The 19985-nt window shown below is 40.6% G+C and overlaps 1 protein-coding gene across 1 annotated transcript in view; it reads left to right on the top strand.

Moving 5' to 3' along the window:
• The window catches only part of fbln2 (fibulin 2), a 66347-nt gene that overhangs the window by 22522 nt on the left and 23840 nt on the right, over nt 1–19985 (top strand). Inside the window, exons 2-7 of the mRNA XM_069677919.1 lie at nt 4201–4324; nt 6164–6293; nt 7296–7482; nt 12806–13015; nt 14903–15025; nt 19230–19331. Coding sequence (XP_069534020.1) covers nt 4201–4324; nt 6164–6293; nt 7296–7482; nt 12806–13015; nt 14903–15025; nt 19230–19331 — 876 coding nt within the window. The remainder of the gene's footprint in view (nt 1–4200; nt 4325–6163; nt 6294–7295; nt 7483–12805; nt 13016–14902; nt 15026–19229; nt 19332–19985) is intronic.

Genomic DNA, 19985 nt, shown 5'->3' with positions numbered 1-19985 from the left:
TTGTGAATATTGTCATTACATTTATCAGCTGGACATTAGAATGGTTCGAAATACACGCTAATGTTACTCTGTGGCATCTTAATGATTAAATCATCGTTTGCTAACCATTATCCATAACAACTTTATAAGGTGATGCTATATTGTGTTAGCAGCTTGTTTAGCTGCCCCCATTTTTCCAAACAGGCATATAGTATCCATCATTGGTGCTTGCAGACGTGATCAAAGGACTGTCTTTCAAAACCTACCTCTAGGGGTGGACAGTAACAAAGGAAATTTACTTGAGTAATGTACTTTTTTTGAGTATCTGTACTTTTCTTAAATATTATTTTTAGGGGAAACTTGTAACTTTTACTCCACAAATATTGTACTTTTGACCCATTTGACTACATTTCTATGAATGTTCTCGCTACTTTTGCTCTGAAGTCAGCTGATGAATTTTCTTTCCTTTTCTAAAATCTGAAAGACAATAAATTTTGTTTGTGTAGTTTTGCATGTGGTTTGTTTAAGTGATGTTGCCGTACCTGTACCTTGTGTGTCTCCATGGTGTGTCTCCATGGTGCGTCTCCATGGCCATATCTTCAGCCCATGTTTGAGGTTTTTGAAATGGAGAATGATTGGTATTGTTTTAAATGTTCGCTCTGTTTACCGCACATTAACTTCATCCCGGCCTATTATTTTGGAGCTGTTAAACATAACCTAGCAGAATGTACACCCATGTATTCTTCACTGCACTTCGCTTTGTTAAAATACAACAATGTTTTGAGATTTTTTAGAAAAGTAGTTTGAATACTGAAGTATTTTTAAAAGCAAGTACTCCAGTACTTTCACTGAAGTCATCATTTGACTGAGCCACTTTCTCTTGTATTGGAGTAATATTTGACCAGGAGTATCTTTGACTCAAGTAATGAAGTTGTGTACTTTGTCCACCACTGCCTACCTCTTCTGAAAATCCAGTTGATGTTGACAAAATGTATATGCTTGACATCTGGAACTAGCTGGTGCCAACGATCTGTACAGCTGAGAGTGACTGTGGAGTTGGAAGAAAATTCAGGTTTGTCACTATAAAAAACTCAACTCAACATTGCACATGTTCATCACGTCTTTAAATTAAGAATTCATTTAAATCAGATTATTAGATAACAAAATGCTTTAGTTCCATTTTTTCCAAAGGTAAACAAACAGTTTTTAATTCTGTGTCTGTAATATCATTTAGAGAGAAGTTCCAGCAAATATTTAGGTCAACACAAATGGAGTGATACATCTGGTCAGCCTTATATCTTGATAAATCAGCTAATTAATATGTCTTCACTTCATTAGCACCACACTAGTATCCACACTGCAGACACATTAGTGGTTGCAGCCATAAATCATATCACACGGTCTTTGGTGCCTGGATGTTGTCGTACAGTCTCAGGCGGTGCAGATGTATCTGACACGTGTCTCTGTGTGATGTGAGACAGGTCTGTGTTTGCCCAGACAGAGTAATGATGGGCGAGCAGTGTGAGGCCGCACTAATCAGTCCAGATAAACCCCATGGGAGCTCCTTAAGTGGACGGATGTCTCTTATTTTTGGCCAATCTGCTATGTAACAGGCCAGATTGGAGGAGAGGCAGTCCTTCCGTGCTGGCAACCATGTGGACTCTTTCAAACAATAGTTGTTTGCAAAAGCGTGATTTCTGAGCTATAAATATACGTGCTTGTTTCCATTGTTTCTTACGTAATTAGTAGGCTACTCCTGAGTGTTAAGCTGCATCTGACCCTCCGGCTGAACCTCATATTTGGCCTTTGGTAAGCACTCCTGGAAGGCACTTCACATAATAGTGGGAAATTACAGTGCTTCCAACTTCCCATTCGGTGTTGCTGTGAAATCTTGAACCTGTACAGATAAGACTTTAAATACATTCCCACACTCCAAAGTCTGTCTTGGATTCTGGATATGCTTTTTGAGGAGTCTTTCCCTGTTGTATTTATTCATCCGTCCTCAGAGCTGCTGTAATTCTGAAGGGAAACATACCTAAAACCTTTTCTTGTTCTTGATGGGATTAGAAACAGATCTCACACATTGCATTAATAAAACATGGGTACGTCATCTTCAGACATTAAAGTGAGAAGAAAGTCTTTTTAAAGTAGGCTCTCAATGTGGACAATTCTACAATAATACTGTTATATGTGCTGAAACACATTTGTTTTGGGAGTGAAATAAGAAGTTGCTTTTACTTTTAAGCGTCATCTTATCTCAACTTGACACTATTTTTGACAGTGCTTATGAATTATGCACAGGCAGCCTTTGCTTTAAATGATTGTTTTCTGATCTTTAAAGGAGCACAGGCTGGGATGAAGCTGAACGCAGCACAGTGAAATAACAGAGGTTCCAAAGTGAAGCTCAAAGCAGAGCTATTTAAGTCATTCCTAGCTTTATAGTTCCTTTTTATCTGAATATACAGTGTGCAGTATGGGGTTAGCATAGTTCATATACTTCGAGTTGAATACAGTGGATATTACTTCAAGAAAATAATGCATGCAGGAAACTAAATCTGATCACAATGCTTTACTTCTCTGCTGTAGCTGTTTTTAATTACAATAAAGTTTCAACTCTCACAGAGAAGTTTAACTGAACTCTGCTTTGAATCTGCATCTGAATAAGAGTTGTTGGATTTAGAACAGTTTTTTGTTTGACATCTGATTCATTTCCTTAAAGTTAGAAAACAAAGCTTCATTTTACAGCCGTGACTATGAAGAATAAGCAAATGTTCAGTACCATACAGAAGCCAACAAAGGTTCAGGAGTTGAAAACAAAAGCTCTTTGTCGTGGCTTTTCTTCAAAGGGCACGGAGGGAAGTTTGGCGTGTGTGTATGTGTGTGTTCTCGAGCATTGAAGCTAATAGTTGAGTAGAAGCAGCAGGGTGAGACGGCTTTGGGTCTGACATGCAGGCGATGGGGAGGCTGACGAGCTCTTGGCGCTCTATAGTGCCAAGCAGCAGCAGCTGCCTCACGGTGTGTTCATCCACAGACTGAGCACCATGCAGAGCAGCTGAGCTCGCTGCTACGCACTCCCTCAGCAGTGGGGGGGCATTTCAGTCTCTGTGGGACCCGCAGTGTGGCTATAGAATGGCAGTGATGACGGCTGCCACGTCAGCAGCCCCATGACGTAGGTAAGGTTTCTGCAAAACAGCTAATTGGAAGCAAAAAAGTGGGGTTGATTTTTGGCTTGTGCATCAGCAGAAAGATGAGGTTTATAAAAAGCATTCATTCATTAATTTATGGGAATTTAATTGGTTCCTGGTTTAATATGTTTTATGATAATTTTCCTCAGTTGATGACATTGAAGCAGGTCCATTTTTCCTTCTGGAGAATTGGATGGTAAAATGGAGACAGTTTTGAATAGAAGCCATTACTGGAATTTTATTTTGGTGTTCTTGACTGATTGACTAAAGTGGCCATTTTATCATGACAACTGATTACATTTACAGAAACCTCCATTAGGCTGCCTTCTGTCAGCTACATTAACCAATATTAGTCTGCATTCTAAGTGATGCACGATCTGCTTTGCGTCAGTGAATGGATGTATTTTTACTTAACCTCTTTGTCTTCTTAAAACCAAATGGGAAGAACCTTTATTTCTAGAAGAGCCTCACTCTAGAACCAAATACTTTCTAACACAGGTGTTCATCTTCTGTTTTCACATTTTTTTAAACCAGAGATAGTTTCATATTCATCCAATGTCTTTGTAAAATATGAATGGGACTTCCAAACTTTCTCCACCCTCCATACTCCAATTCCCTCTTTCTCCTTTGTGTGGCTACTGGCAAACTATTTGTTCATGTCAGTGTCAATTTGTCACACCCCTTATTCACAAGCCAATCTGCCATTCTACTCATTTACTTAACTGTAACTCTCCCCAGAGCTTAGTGAAAAAGTTTCCAATCATAAAAGGGGCTACTGTATTCGGGTTACTTGACTTCACTTCTGTAGTCAGCTGTCGAAATGTTAAAGGCGCCTTTGAGGCCGGCTGCAGTCTGCCATATGTTTCAGTCATATGTTTCTGTCAGATTGCTTACTGTATTCACTGCACTTTTCAGGCTTCTGCCTGCTCCATGCAGTCTCGCTGTGCAGACTCAAACGATTTACTGCAGAACTGTTTTTATTCCATCACTCTTGCGTGTGCTGATGTATGCATACCTGCATGTCTCTGGGCTGCAGGTCCAGGTGTCCCTGCTGAAGACCTGCTGCAGAGCTGCTGTGCTGCGGGCCAAAAATGGGCCTCAGAAAATCTCCACTGCAACAACATGCCAATTCTGAACAATAACAAGCATTCCCTGTGCAGGTAAGTGACCTGGTCTTAGGTGTCAGATTGTAGTTTTAGATTTAACATTTTTGGAAGTCAGGAAGCAGAAAATTAAACATTTATCACTGGATTTATTGTAATTTTAATGGTTGTATGAAACACCTTTGGAAACGTTGCTGGTTATGACGAAGTTGAGGTTACCGAAAATACTTTTTTAAAAGTAGACTCCATGTTGTAATGGATGTTGTAAAATAAACATTTAAAGACTTATTTCAATTCTAATGGCAGGTTTTAAATTACTCTCACAGATCTACAGCAGAGGATCTAGGATCTACCAGTACATTCAACTGTTTTCAATGCAAACACAAGATGTAGAATTACAGCTGGTCTCATTTAGCTAATTACAAATGTTTCACTTGTGTTCACTGTGGCATAGCATATTGCACCAATTAACCCAATATAGAGAAGGAAGAAATGTCATTACAGATTTGAGAAGCCTTACTTGAGTTTGAATAAACTAGTAAAGTATGCCATAACATAAGTTCAAGTACCTTTAATCTTATGTATCTGAACAGGGTTTATCCTCTGCCATTTCATGTTCAGCAACTGTCAATCTTCTGCACCTCTAACTTAACTCTCTAACTTTCAACCAGCATGCCTTTCTGACTAAAAAGCCCTCAATTGTTCTGCCATATTTGTGTGCACCATTTTGTCTCAAACATAGACTATAAAAAAATTGACAAAACCTCTGGTTTAAAAAATGCCAATGCATGAGTGCCTTAAAGCCACACTTTTAAAGGCCAGCAGGGGGAGACTGCATTGTTCGCCAAAAGAAGTCAGCAGTGCGGAGATCAAAAGTGGCCGATGGCATGCCATAGCATGTTCCACTGTGTGTGCATGTAGTTCAGCGCCATGTGCCGTTGCCAATGGCATGCCACTAGGGGGCCAGCGGCATGTGCCGATCATTAGACTGGCATGCCGATCCCCTCAGTAATATTCCACTCGTCTCCCAAAGGCAGGTGGTGCTCGAAAGTGGAAGTGCATATGAAAGTGTGTACCAGCGGTCTTACTTTAGACATTTTGTCTTTGTATTGAAAATGAATATATACATTACATGTTTATCTCATCTGTATTTCATGTGTATTGAAAGTATGGTGGATTACTACCTCCATATCCTTGGCAATGTAACCAGTGAGCTCGTAGCAAAGCTTATCTCAGCTAACAAGGTTATTGTTAGCCTAGCCACTGTAGCCAGTCAGAGTAAGCGCTCCCACATTACATCATAGAATCCTGGCTAACCTGTTGCTTCAATGTAGCATTAACAGCATAATTATGACTGCTATAGATGTTGGGCTGCATGTAGCCTATTGATTATACCTGATATAGTTTTACTGTGAGATCTGGAACAGCGGCCACTTTTCGATCTCGCCTTCACTCAAAGAAGTTCGATTGTATGAAACCAGGGGGTAAAGTGAGCCTACTTCTCACCTGATTTTAGTACCTCAGTAAACATCATCCTAATAAGTTAAGGGTCTCAGTCACTAGTTCACTTATTTTTTAATAAAGCATGATGTTGGTTTTGTAAATTGATTTAGAGTACAACAACAACGGTAGGGTGCGCTTTAGGGTGTGGCTACCTGTAATTAACGAGTAGTTATAATGGTGGCCAGGATAGAGACGTTACAATACTTATCCAGCTTTTGTCCAAATATGGTGACTTCCTGTTCCACAAAAACAACATTGCAGCAGCCAAAATGCCAAACTTTTACAAACCAGTGGGTGACATCCACTGATAAGCAGTCCATGTTCTCAAACTGATTTTCATTCAGTGTGGTGTCTAAACATTTACATTTCTGTGCATGTCTGTGTGCATGTCAGTGTTGCAGAGAAGCAGTGCTGCCTCAGCTCCGTGAGGGAGAGCCAGTGTGAATCAGGTATGATGTCAGCCAGAGGAGGGGACACGTGTGAAGTGGATGAGGAGGACCAGTGCAAAGACGACTCGTACCAGGTACATTACTGTCTCACTCCCATGACAACTCCTACAACGATGTGGTTTTTAAAGTCATGCACCTTAGATCTTCTTAATTAGATAGCATGCAGTGAAGGGTGCGTGCAAGGGAAGAACCAAGAAAAAGATGGATGAGTCACGACTGAAAGACATGATGTCATTGGCGAATGGTGCACACATTTTCTAGACAAAGGGTTCTTCATAAAACAAACAATGAATTGATTACAGGTAATGGCTTCTTCCTCTTAAATAATATATGAACTGTGTTTTGAGTCAGGGAGGGTTTGACTTTTACGAGTCGTTCAAGACCACAAAACCACACCGTGTAAGTCCAAACTAAAGGCTGTGTTCAAGTGCTGTGAGTCCTTAACATGCTGAACACTGAGTGTACCAGTGTATCTTAAACTTTAGACTGTTTAAACACACTGAATGTATCTTTGTCTTGGCAAGACTGAGATTTCAATTTCAGATACCTGTGCCAGCAGAGGCTTTTAAAATTTAGGCAGCTTATTTGTATGTGTTGGCGAGCAGGTTGAAATATATTTGTAAAGAACTGCCAGTGTCTCCCATTTCTGCATCCAGTAGAAATGTGAACACTTCCATATGGAAATGAGAATCATGTCTCTGCTCAGAAACAGCTCAAATAGCATTCACAGTTTCTCAAAGAGGAAACCCAGTGGTTTGGCCCTCGAGCCAACTGTTCATGTGTTCAGGCCGCTGAGCCAAACCATTGTGCCAGGTCACTGTTCAAGAGGAAAGTGAAAAAAATGAGAAAGTCTGGTTTTCTTTGTAAGACATGTGGTTCAGCTTGAGGCGGTAGCTGAAATCCTTTGCAGTGTGTTCACTTGCCTGTTTAGCTGTTCCGTCTCCTCCTCCTCTGCTGTTTACTAAACAGGGCTGAAAGTGGAGAGCAATAAAGAGAGGTGGTGATGAGAGATGTGAAGGGCACCCCGGTGACACACTCCTCACTAATAAGCACTGCTGTTGTGTGCGGATTGGCAGGTGTGCTGCAGCTGCTGTGCCCTCGGCTTACGGGTTCGCAGTGAAGGGCGGGGTTGCGATGCCCACCAGTTCCTGGGCTACCCGTGCGGTCACGTCTTCCTCACCTGCTGCGAAGAAGAGGAAGGTCCAAGCCAGATCCTGCTGAGGAGAAAGCAGATGCCCAGATCGACTGCAATGCCTAGAAAAGGTATCTGTTACTCACTGCACAGCAAGGTTTCACTGACATGGAGCTTTCTACATGGAAAACACATTCATCATGCATAAGGGTGGTGTTGGGGTTAACTGTATGTGTAGAAACAGTCACAAACACTTCTTGGAGCCAGAGCTGCTTTTCTGGCAAAGAGAGAGGGAAGACAAGAGGAATAGGCTGAGCACATTAGTATGGAAGCCCTGAGAGACAAGTGAGACAAAAACAATCAAATCAAGTGTGTTATAACTTTCCCCTCTGCTTATGACCAATGAACATGCAAAAAAATGTCCTCATATTGTTTCTAGGCCAGAATTCTTTTTAAACCTAAAAAAGAACATGTCTGTCTCCCCAGCTGTTCTGAAGTCATAACTCAGGAGAGAAAACTACTTAGATCAGAAAATTGAATTACTATATTTTCTTTTATCCAGGAGATAAACCAGATTTATAACCAGATGGAATTTGATCCGTTTTCAAAGACAAAAAAGAAAACTTTGAGGCCACAGAGATGAGAAGTCCTTAGTGCCCAGGAAGAGAAAAATATATTTCCTTATCTGCAATTCCCTGATAATTTGGCATTGTCTATCTTGCAATGAAGATTACATTATGGACTGATCTTTGCAAGGTGAGACATTCATTTCCTGCTTTTATATATAGAGTTTACTAATTATCACAGTAAACTGTCTTTACAGCGGAAATAATAGGACAGTGGAAGAAGTGACAAAACAGTAACCTCTCCAGGAAAAAAATATTTATTTGATCCCAGTGAAATAATTCATCTATTTATATTATGCAATTTAGTCACAAATGTGTATTCTTTGAATGGTGCTCTGTAGAGTAGGCTATTATAATGCAATATGAATATGATAATCATGACCTTCATATTGTAGTTTCATATAGAGTTTCACTTTCTGCGTCAATAATTGTAAACATCAATAACAATTGATTCTGCTCTTTCTGACTGATCTCTCTTGTAGACAGAAAAAGATTTAATACTTTGTTTTCCAAGATCTATCTCAGACTCTTTTACTTCAATTGGCAATTTGTTTAATGTTGTGCAGCTGTGGATAGCGCCTCCATTTCCTAAATGCCTTTCACAAAGGACAAGAAACTTTTTGAGTTGGTTAAGTTGTCACGTTTTCAGTGTGAATGCAACACAAACCCAAAACTTGCTCATCAGTATGTAGCCTGAATTGGGAAACAACACGAGTCAAAACAATTATAGCTGTGAGGTGCAATAGAGAACTAAACACTTTTGATCCTGGTCTTAAAGAACGTCCTTAAGTTAATCTCTATTTGCAGAGTCTTAAAAATGCTTAAAAATGCAGGATCTGTAGGCACTGCACTGGATATTGGTATTGGAATTACTGGTTTACATTTGTTGTGCGTTTGTAGTATCGACCAATCACGTATCAGCAGACTTGGTTGCTTGCAGGTCGGACTTGCAAGTCAGACTGTAAACAATGCAGGGCAAGGAAAAGGAGGTCTTGGTCGGAAGTCGTTGATCGCTAACCGCTGGCTACACCAGGAAGCCCTGAAAAGTTAGCCACTTTATGTTTATGTTCTTTCAGGGGAGGCCTTACTTTCCCACACTTTGAAAATCCCTGCATAGACCATAATATTGGTGTCGAGATTGGCAGTAAATGAACTTTGACATGAAACATTCTGGGTAATTTTGCCCTCTCAGAAGCTCCGCCAACAAAATATATTTACATGAACTACCTTTAACAAACTTTGCACTGTAGTGTAAAATGGATCGATATTTTGTCCTCAATGAAGTTCCTGTCAGAGGTGGAGCATTGGTTGAGTTTGATCTTCTTAGAAGACAGATGCTTTTGGTTGATTGGTCAGCAGTCATGTTACCTTTCAGAGTAATGGGAAAAGAAGTATGCGAGCTGGGATGAATCAGGAACAGATGGCAGCTCAGGCTGTTGTCTCTCTACTTGTGCCAGCAAACTTTTCGTCTGTCTCTGATCCATCAAGTACCCAATGCCACTGACATTTACATCAATCACTTTGAGAGGAGCTGAAGTTCAGGATAAACCTGAAGCATTTAAACACCCATTGGTATCTCCTTATCTTTTAAAAGCCTGGTGGAGCAGCTTGCTTTTGAACACTTCTGCGCCTGTTTAGTGCCTTGGCCTCTGAATATGACCTAATACGTATCTTGTTTGCAGCTGTAAGCTCCATGAGCGGGATTTGCATGTTTTTCATCAATGACATCAGAATTGTAATGGATGAAATAAGATTTAATAAGAAGCAGTATTTGTTAGTATGTTGGTCTGTGTGTACTCTCCTTTGCAATTAGAGCATTAAATCCATCTGAGAACAGCCCAAGGTCTTAAATCAAGAGCTAATAAACTTTCCCAAACCATCGATTTGGAATTCAGAAGATTTCTCTTTTAGCTTTTTAGTTCATATATTGGGACCAGACATGCACCATGGAATTGCATCTAATTATTAGTTGGTCTTTGTGGCTGTCCTTTAATGGGAACATTTGTATCTGAGTATGACGGTGAGTTGAGGTCAGTCTTCTTACTGCCTCATGTAGCCTGTTATTTCATTCACAACATCAGAAGCATTCCTCCTAATCCCGCCCTTTAATACGCTCTGTTCTAACCATCAACTGGAGCTCATTTCCTTCAGCTTTAAAAGGGATTTTTCAATGATGTCAGTCTGAAGTGGGAATCAATTAACCTGCCGAAAGCCGTGAAAGGTTTAGGAGCTGCAAAAAAATGTTCAAGCTCTCTCTCGCTCTCTCTCTCACACACACACACACACACACACACACACACACACACAGCTAAACGCACTGTGTAGGATGCATGCCTTTACTTTGTGAGTGTTTTATGGATGAAAATAAGGATGAGATGCACTGTAATTATTTCCGTTGGGGATATGTTTTCACTCTTATGACTCACCGCCTTTTAATTAAAACAGGAAAAATTTAATCGCCTTGCTCCTCTGAATTTAAACCGCAGGTAATGACTGTGAGAAATATTTACTTTAAACCCCGCAACTGGAGCCATTACTGCTCCAAACCGACAGCAGTATAGTGAGAAGAGAGATTCCCATGTCATTACTGTGAAATAACTTTGAAAAAAATGTAAATGTGTAATTTTGCCTATAGGTTTTGCTAATGTCAGACAGACACTGCTGAGATTAAGCCTGATTTTAACCCCACATTTCTCCCGGATCAGCTATTGTTTAATGTTTAGTTTGAAATCTAACTTATATCAATAGTCGCATGGCTACATGTACAGCTCCGGAAAAAGTTAAGAGACCAAAGTTCTTTTCTGGTTCTTCTATTTATAGGTTTGTGTTTCTGTGAAATGATCTAGTGTTTTATTGTATGCGACATTTCTCCCAACTTCCAAATAAATATTCTCATTTAGGTCTTTCATTTGCAGAAAACTGATTAAGAAAACAAAAGATGCAAAAAAAAGGTGTTTTTCAGAGCTTGAATAATGCAAAGAAAACAAGTTCATATTCTTGTTTAAACAACAGAATACTAATGTTTTAACTTAGGAAGAGTTCAGAAATCAATATCTGGTGGAATAACCCTGATTTTTAATTACAGCTTTCATGCATCTTGGAAGACTTTCACATTGCTGTTGCGTGATGTTAGGCCACTCTTGGAGCAGCTCGTCTTGTTCGATGGCTTGTAAACATCCTTCCTCTTGATCACATTCAGGGGGGTTTCAATGGGGTTCAGATCTGGATTGTGCTGATCATGACATGAAGAGAGAGATGCTGATTTAAGGAACATTTAGAGTGGTCTCTTAATTTTTTCCGGTGCTGTACATGGAAAGAGACTCTTTGCTGTAATTGTTCCTCTCATCCATACTGCCAGCAAAAACATCCCTTCTTGGATCTCAGTATAAATAAAAGGAGAAAAGATCTGCAAATGCTGGCGCTTAAAACATACAAATGATACTGTCCCTATCCTCCAAACCACAACATAATTTTCTGTTTTTTCAAAATTGTTTCTGAACAAAGTCCATACAATCACTCACTGAGTTTTGCCTCTTATGCATGGCCCACCCAGCGTTTACATCAGAGGAAAATTTACAATTTGCACTTCACAGAAATGTTTTAAACAATGGGTCTTTGATTTAACCAAAGTCAACAAACATAGGCTTATAATTTCTAACCAATGACTGTGACTTTGGTCGTATTTTAGCTAGCTAGCTAGCTAGTGTGAGGTACTGCTAGTACTAATGCTAAAACTCTATTTCCAACTGAGTTTTTTTTGTCTTACAACTAGTTCTGTTATAAATTAACTATAAAATATAAATAAAAGTCTATTACAAGTTATTAAATGTGCACTTTATGATTACATACATGATAAAATATAAAAAATGTCCCACGCCAAAAATCACTCATCATCTTTGCCTGGGAGTGAATCTATGTTCTCGGGATCCTTGGTGTCTTTTTTGGTTCACCAGCTTTTCTTCAGCTTGTCCTTCCAGAACGTTCTGCCAATCGAAGATGACGAGATGTCATTCAATGAGAGGAGCTTTATTTTTCCTAAGTTGCAGTTAGCATTAGCCTGGGCCTTCCTAACACTGTTTAATACTGCCATTGTTGCTCACTACTCCTGCTATATAGTTATCTTCATCTGGCCGATAAAGTGCAGATACTCTTCACTCACAGGCACACAAGAGTAGTCGTGTCTTTCCCACTATACATCAGAGTTAACTGTGTTACAGTCACAGGTTACTCTACAGGCCAATGTCCTTAAAGGAAAAAAAATAAGCTGGTGACAGGTTGACCAAAACATGTTGTGTTAGGTAATGCAACACACAAGTGAAATAAAGCATTCAGTAGGCAGACTACAGGCCAAGTGAACAGCTGTTATAGAGACAATGTAATCCATGCAGAAACAGAAGCAGTGAGCTAAAAACCCTCGTTTAGGTAAGTGCGTCATGTCATTCCCTCTCTGCTAAATTATTTTCCCTCTTTACTGAATCTAATTGCTCTCGAGAAACACTTAACATTTTGTGTATTTATTTTCTCAGCACTTTACTCTCACATTAGTGTCCTGAGTTCATAAGAGTTCCTTAAATGCACCGCTAAGGTCCTGTCCTTTTCACTTGAAACTGTTGTTTTTTGTAATGATGGCAATTTAGGTATTGAAGCTCTGTATAAAAGCATCACTTAAACACTGAATGTTAATGTAATGGAGGAGCAGATGTTGTTTTGTGTCTTCAAGTTAGTTTCGCGAGGTAAGTGTCGGGGATAAATTATAGAGGCAATCTGGTGCTGTATCTAATTTAAGGAACCCCTCCAACCATCCATTCCATTCTCTCAATCCTTCTAGTCACAGACAGCAAGTTCCCCAAGGAAGCCTTCTCCATCAGTGCCACAGATGAAGCTGCCAACACGGTGGACGAGCAGGAGGACGTGGATGAGTGTCAGCTCTACGCGGGCCAGCTGTGCCAACACACATGCACCAACATCTGGGGCTCCTATCGTTGTGACTGTCATCAAGGCTACATCCTGCAGCAGGATGGACACTCCTGTGCACCAGGTATTCAAAGTCACCTTGGAAGGATTTACACATGAACTCAGTGAGTTAAAAGTAATGCAGCAGTGACCGAGTTATCCAAAAACAATGGATCCTAAATTTAATTCAATGTAACCCTATAGTGAATTTCCTAAATCCCCTTTGCCTGGTAAACAGCCATGTTTCAAACCTGATGCTCTCTGTTTGTAACATATGTTTCCCCTTAAAAATATCTCACAATCTGGATGTCATCATCCCTGTAAGTTTCTGACTTAAGAAACACTCCACAAGCAAAAGAAAACATGGAATGACTAGAAATATACTGATCACTATCTATGAAATTGTTTTAGTGCCCCTTTGAATCAGGGGAGACTTTTGAAGGACTGCTCGCCACCTGTAAGCAGTGAGTAACACTAGCCAACTGCTAACAGGCTAATCCGTTAGCATGCATACTGCTGGCTGTTATTTGTGCCAGAGCTCTCACAGTGTTGTCAGACCTCGTTGTTCGTGGGTTTAATGATGTTCATGACTTTTGCTTTAAGGAAATGATGGACTAATTCCAGAAGTATGATTGAAACAGATGTTTCTTGTCTGTTTACTAAATTAGCTTAGCGGTCAGATATTTCTACAGACAGACATTCTGAACAGAGCTAGCGGGAGTCTTCTGCTGTTTGACAGACCAACACATTTAAGAATCTTAAAGTAAATGGACTGTACTTATATAGCGCTTTTCTAGTCTTTGCGACCACTCAAAGCTGCTTTTACACTACATATCACATTCACCCATTTACACACTGATGGCAGAGTTATCACATTCATACCCGTTGGCTATGCCACCGGGAGCAATTTGGGGTTCAGTGTCTTGCCCAAGGACTCTTCGACATGTGTCGACAGCCTGAGGGAGCTGGGGATCGAACCTCCGACCCTTATGATTACAGTAAGGGGATCCTTAAAAGTGGTTCACAAAAGTTAAAGTAAGCTTTTGTGAATGGTTTGTTAAAAGTTAAAGTAACATATTTTGGAATTATTTGATCTATTATAGTGTACAATTTTTGTTAAAGACATTTGTATTACCATCGAGCACCACAGTTAATCATGCTTGCAAAGCTACGGAAAAGTAGCATGCAAACTCCACTGGTCACGTGACCCTGACTTACAGGTTGTAGCATCCCTCAATTGTGCCCTCAAAGGAAGTTAAATTACTGAGTTAAGTTAGTTAAGGCACTGAAAGGCTATGAATGCATTTATGAACTACTGACCACCCAGCTCTGGTCTGCGTTTGTACTGCATGTAGGTAGTCCTCTTCACATACAGTACATTAAATGTTCAAGTTGTCCTCTATTTGACCTTTTGTGAATTTGGTTTTACCACAATAAAAATGCCTCATTGTAATTCAATGACAGGAACATGTGGGAATTTCTAAACAATAAAACTTAATGGTTTGAGTCCATTAAAACCTTAACTACAGGACTCTTAATTTTTATTGTTTATGCAATTATGGTCATTTTACTATGATCGTGCTGTGGTTCAAACCAACTACAGATTTCATCATTATACTTTATCATTGCATTTTAGCAAGAACCACTTAAACAGACTCATCAAAATGCCTCTCAACCTCAAATGAAAGAGGATCTATTCACAGACATGTCTTTGCTCTTTAAACTAGTTTAATGACCAAACTATCCAGCATGGGTCAAATTATGTCATGGGTTTCTGAAATAGTTACACATTTAGTTGTGGTTAAGTATATCAGGAACATGTTAGGCAACCTGCATCTTTTCATTCTTCATCCTCAGTTGACTTTTAAGTATGAAGTAATGTCCTTTTTGGAGGTTAAACCTTCTCTGTCATGGAGTGCTTGATAAACTGAAATGTTTTTCATGGTCTGTCTTGTTGTGTTTCCATGTGCAGTGAGTCCTGAAGAGGACAACAGAGTTGGAGAGGACAGTCCTGCTCTGGTCCCAACAACACAAACTACTACAACCAGTACAACATCCACCAGGCCGCCTCCTGCTCGCCTCAGTCCTTGTGCAGGTAATGCCAACAGCATTACACGCAAGTAAATGTCACACCACTGTGGGCAAGAGTCATGCCCCCCTGCTGTTGAGATATGGTACATACACCAATTAAGCCATAACATTATGACCACTGACAGGTGAAGTGAAACACATTGATTATCTTGTTACAATAGCACCTGTCATTGGGTGGGAAATGTTAGGCAGCAGGTGAACATTTTGTACTCGAAGTTGATGTGTTAGAAGCAGGACAAATGGGCAAGCGTGAGGATGTGAGCTTTGACAAGGGCCAAATTGGGATGGCTAGATGACTGGGTCAGAGCATCTCCAAAACTGCAGCTTTTGTGGGGTGTTCCCGGTCTGCAGTGGTCAGGACCTACCAAAATTGGTCCAAGGAAGGAAAACCAGTGAACTGGCGAGAGGGTCATGGGTGGCCATGGCTCATTGATGCACATGGGGAGCGAAGGCTGGCCCGTGTGGTCCAATCCAACAGAAGACCTACTGTAGCTCCAACTGCTGTAAAAGTTCATGCTGGTTCTGATAGAAAGGTGTCAGAACACACAGTGCATCACAGTTTGTGGCATATGGGGCCGCGTAGCCACAGACCGGTCAGGATGGCAGGTGGTCATAAAGTTATGGCTGATCGGTGTACATGTCAAAACCCTCTATGCATTATCTATTGTAATGGCTAAAGATAATTATGATAATCACCATCTTGTGTGAAATAGACCATACTTGATTATATGTAGTTAATAATAACTTCATGAGCAGCAGACCTTTCCCAGCTTATACCGATCATGAGGTAGATATATGTAAAAGAAATATCTGGAAGCACAAAGCTCAGGCTTCAGACTGCTCTGAATGATTTCCAACGTTCTGTCTACTTCTGTGGCTAACTGACATCAGCTAGTTTCAGATGTCTTTATGCAGTCAGCTACTCCAGGCCCTCAATGTGCAGAGATGCACCAATCCATCTGCCTGGTCTGTCTTTGAACGTTCCTGCTCAAGTTAACTATTCAAGTTTTAAACAGTGCTCCCAGTTGTTGGAAACATAGACGGGTACTGCCACTGTTTCCCTTCAGCAAGCTTCCAGAGAGCCGGCTAATCAGACGAAAGTCAGCTTTTATAGATAGATAGGTAAACAGACAGGCTGACTGGCTGGCTGACTGTGTGCCTGTCTGACTTTATTGATCCCAAACTTGAAAATTGTGGGGTACAGCAGCAACTTTTTAAAGCAAAAATATAAAACTGGAAAAATATAAATACACAGCAAATATAATTAATGGGGATAAAGCTGCAGATTAGAGATGTTTGACTGTCATCATCGGCAAAAGGCAAGAGCAGCAAAGATAGGGATTTTGTAGCCATGATTATAAGGGTCATCCAAGGTTTTGGCTGCTAAACCAAATCCTGGAATGTATGATAACCCAAAGCTTGAGCTGCTACTTGGGCGGGCTCAAATAACTCTCCAAGGCCTCAGTGTTTGAATTTTGTTCTCTAATGATAGCATCAAACCTGCACCACAAACAGAGACTTGAATTTAAAGAAGAGAGGAAAGTGATAGAGGAGATTTGAAGGCAACTGTAGTGTCAAAACAAGTACCATGTATTGCAAATGCAGGAAGGGCTTGTACTATTGCTGAAGGCGTGACAGATATAGATGCCACTGCTTAAGATGATAACATTAAAAAAGACAGAGAGCAACATTTTTATTTAGTCAAGTAAGAATAGGAAGTCAAAGTAGCATAGATAGTTATAATGCTTTAACTGTACCTAGACTATCATCTAATAGTGAAAAAAGTGTCCAGCTAGAAATAAATGCACTTTTGTAACACTTAAATCTAGACCCCCTACTAAACAGCCTCCTTGGCCCCAGAGTCCCCATTTTATACATCTATATTGCGCTTGTACAAATCACAGAATCAACAAGTCAATACATGCATCTCTAATGATTATAAGGGTCATCTTTAAGGCATTTTTAAGTCTTCACAATCTAAGCAGATTTCAGTCCTCTTGTCTCAGCATACATATGTTAAGTTTAAGCACAATATTGGATTTCCCCCTGAACACAACACAAAGGTGGAGAGGCATCTTACTCTGGCACTGTACTAACAAACGACTACTTTAAAGACCTTTTTACACTGCCAGTTTAAGGCCAGATTATTACGCCTCTGTTATGCCTCGTCTTTTATGTTAAACGCACAGAGGCAGAATGGTGCCTCTGAGCCGGTATCGGAGTAACATAGGATAACAGAGGTGAAGTGGCCTCAGTGCAAGCGGCAGAGCTGGGAGGGTGGAACAGGGTCACATGTGTGTGTCAGGTTTTAAGATTTAAACCAAAAGGTAGAGGACCCAGGTGATTTAAGATTTATTAACACGCTAACAAAAAGGCAAACAAGAGGCAGAACAAAAAAAACGTACAAAGTCCATGGGTGAACAGCAGAATCCAAAATCCCAAAATTTAGAGTTAAAGTCCAAATCACAATGAAACAAAGGAAGTCCCACAAGTAACATATCCACGAGGAGCAAGGGTTGACAAAAGACAAAAGACAAATAACAAACTGACACTGGGACAGGGGAACACAAAGACTAAATAAACTTAGGAGGTGAGGCTAATCAGACACAGGTGAGATAATCAAGAAGCAGAACAAGGGCAGGGCACATAATCACACAAGTGGGAAACACACATAAGGTGTCAAAATAAAACAGGAAATATCTGAACACAAAATACAAATGAAATACATAACTAAACAAGACTAAATTATGACCAGAACACTAAATAAATTAGATACAAAACTAAACAATAATAATTCATGACAACGAGGACAAAGTAAAACAGGAAATAATATCTGAACACCGAAATACAAATCGAACACATAACTAAACTAGAATAACTCATGACAGTGTATATGTGACTCACGTGCTGTTTCTGTACACCTCATGCACACTTTGCTTCCGCGATGCCGCAGTGCTGTGTAAAAACACAGGAGTTGGCTTTACACTGGTGTTGCTTGGTCTTATGTAAAATGGCAAAGCGGCAGAATTCGTTGCAGCGCTGTGGTGTTATTAAAATATAAAAACGGCTTAAATCTCTCCCATAAGAGTCTGAAACAGCCATTCGTCCCTGCAGTGTACATGACTTTGAATGGTAAATTGTTACAATGAATGAAACTCCAATCAATGTAAATTGACCTCATTTGAAACAATAGTTGACCTATTCAGGAGCAATAAAGCCACAGGGTGTGAGATGATTCACTGAAGCTGCATTACAGAGGTAGCTGGGAGTAGAGTTCAGTCATTTAGGAATATGAAAGATAATTTGTAGATGTGGGGCTCTGATGTTTACTTCCTGTAGTGAGACTCTTCTTCATAGATCCCTCCCTTGGCTGAAGTGTCATAGCTTTATGTGTAATGGGTGATGAGAGTGTTTGGGGCTTTAGAGAGTGTTTTATATATCGTGTTGAAATGTAAGCACTCATGTCTCCTGCATTGAGTACAGTCGGCCAGATGCATCTGCTCAACACATCAGCTCTGCTTGTATTGAAATAGAGCAGGTGGACTGAGCTGAGGAGAGCTGACATGATGCGTCCAAGCAGCGTCTGAGTGGCCTGAGGACAGAAACTCCCTCATGAACAGAAGTTAAAGCTGGCACAGTTACCTTTCCACATGCACTCTCACTGATACATTTCAGTTAAAGATGATCTGCTGAGGCAGCTTTGTGAGCTGTATTATGAACAAGCCAAAAGGAGATCAGCTGTACAAACCCTTGTAATGCTGGAGTCTCCTCTCCAAGTTCCAACAAAGGCCCTGCTCCTTCATATTGTCTCTGATTGTTACTTTTAAGAATATCCTGATCAATGTATCGAGTGACCTTCTGTCACCTAACAACTGCAGGAATGTGTTGTTGAGAAATTGTGAGGAGGCAGTTCTTGGGCCATGCTTCTTTGTGACAGGGGTATCGAGCTGTTAAATAGCGAAAATTGATTCTGTTGTGCTAAAAGTGACGACTCATGAGAGGCTCCTTCCTGCAGGGGGTGATGATCAGTGCGAGGGTGTGAAGGTGGTGTCCATAAGAGCCTCAGGGTGCAAAACCACGGAATGATAAATTTCCAGGACAGCAGAGAAACAGCACCAGGATGAAGAATTTAAGACATTATGAGTGAATGACTGTCCTGCAGGCGTAGCTGTGTGGAATCATGTTGCTCGTATTTTTGTGTCCCTCAGAAAATGGTCCTTGCAGTCAGCAGTGTACGGTGGTGGCAGGCCGGGCTCGCTGCTCCTGCTTCCCAGGGTTCTCTCAGATGATGGATGGACACACATGTGAAGGTAAGGGCTGCTGCTTCTTCTTGTTGGCAGTAATTGGAGCCATTCACAATGCTTGTATGTATCCCTTAAGCTGTCTCCCCCAAAACAGGGTTTGCACAAGGTAACAAACAACCTAACAGCATCAACAATACCACTCACTGCTGTATAAATGAACAACAGCAAACACATACAGCCATGGCAACAGAACACAAGTGCAATGGAGCAGTATGTCCGGAGATCGGGACACATTTTAATTGGATGCAGTCACTCATGAAGCAGGAAAACGCAGCTCTTGTGGTGCTAAACAATACATCGACTGATTGAGCTCCAACTTCCTGGTGCCTAGAGCATTAGTCAACCTTAGCCAATTACTCTTGTTGGCAACTAAAGCTGCAAAAACAAACACTTCACATAATATCTGTGCACTTAGCTGCCTTCCTTTTGTAAAGCTGTGCATAATAACTCGAAACAACAGTGGCAAAGGAAAAGCGACAGGCGGAGGTCGCAAGTAACAACTACAGTTTAGTGGAGGTTGATAATTAAGTGTACGCTGCCCGATGCTTTTAAATATGTGAGGAAGGGTACACCCTGGACTGATCGCCAGTCAATCACAGGGCTGACACATAGAGACAAACAACCTTTCACGCTCACACCGACACGGGCCATTTAGAGTCA

The sequence above is a fragment of the Semicossyphus pulcher genome, unplaced genomic scaffold (assembly GCF_022749685.1).
Source record: "Semicossyphus pulcher isolate SPU_LCO1_2020_fin unplaced genomic scaffold, fSemPul1.0.p SCAF_3, whole genome shotgun sequence".
Classification (NCBI taxonomy): domain Eukaryota; kingdom Metazoa; phylum Chordata; class Actinopteri; order Labriformes; family Labridae; genus Semicossyphus; species Semicossyphus pulcher.
The sequence above is the reverse complement of the archived record's forward strand: the minus strand, read 5'-3'. Positions and strand labels throughout refer to the sequence as shown.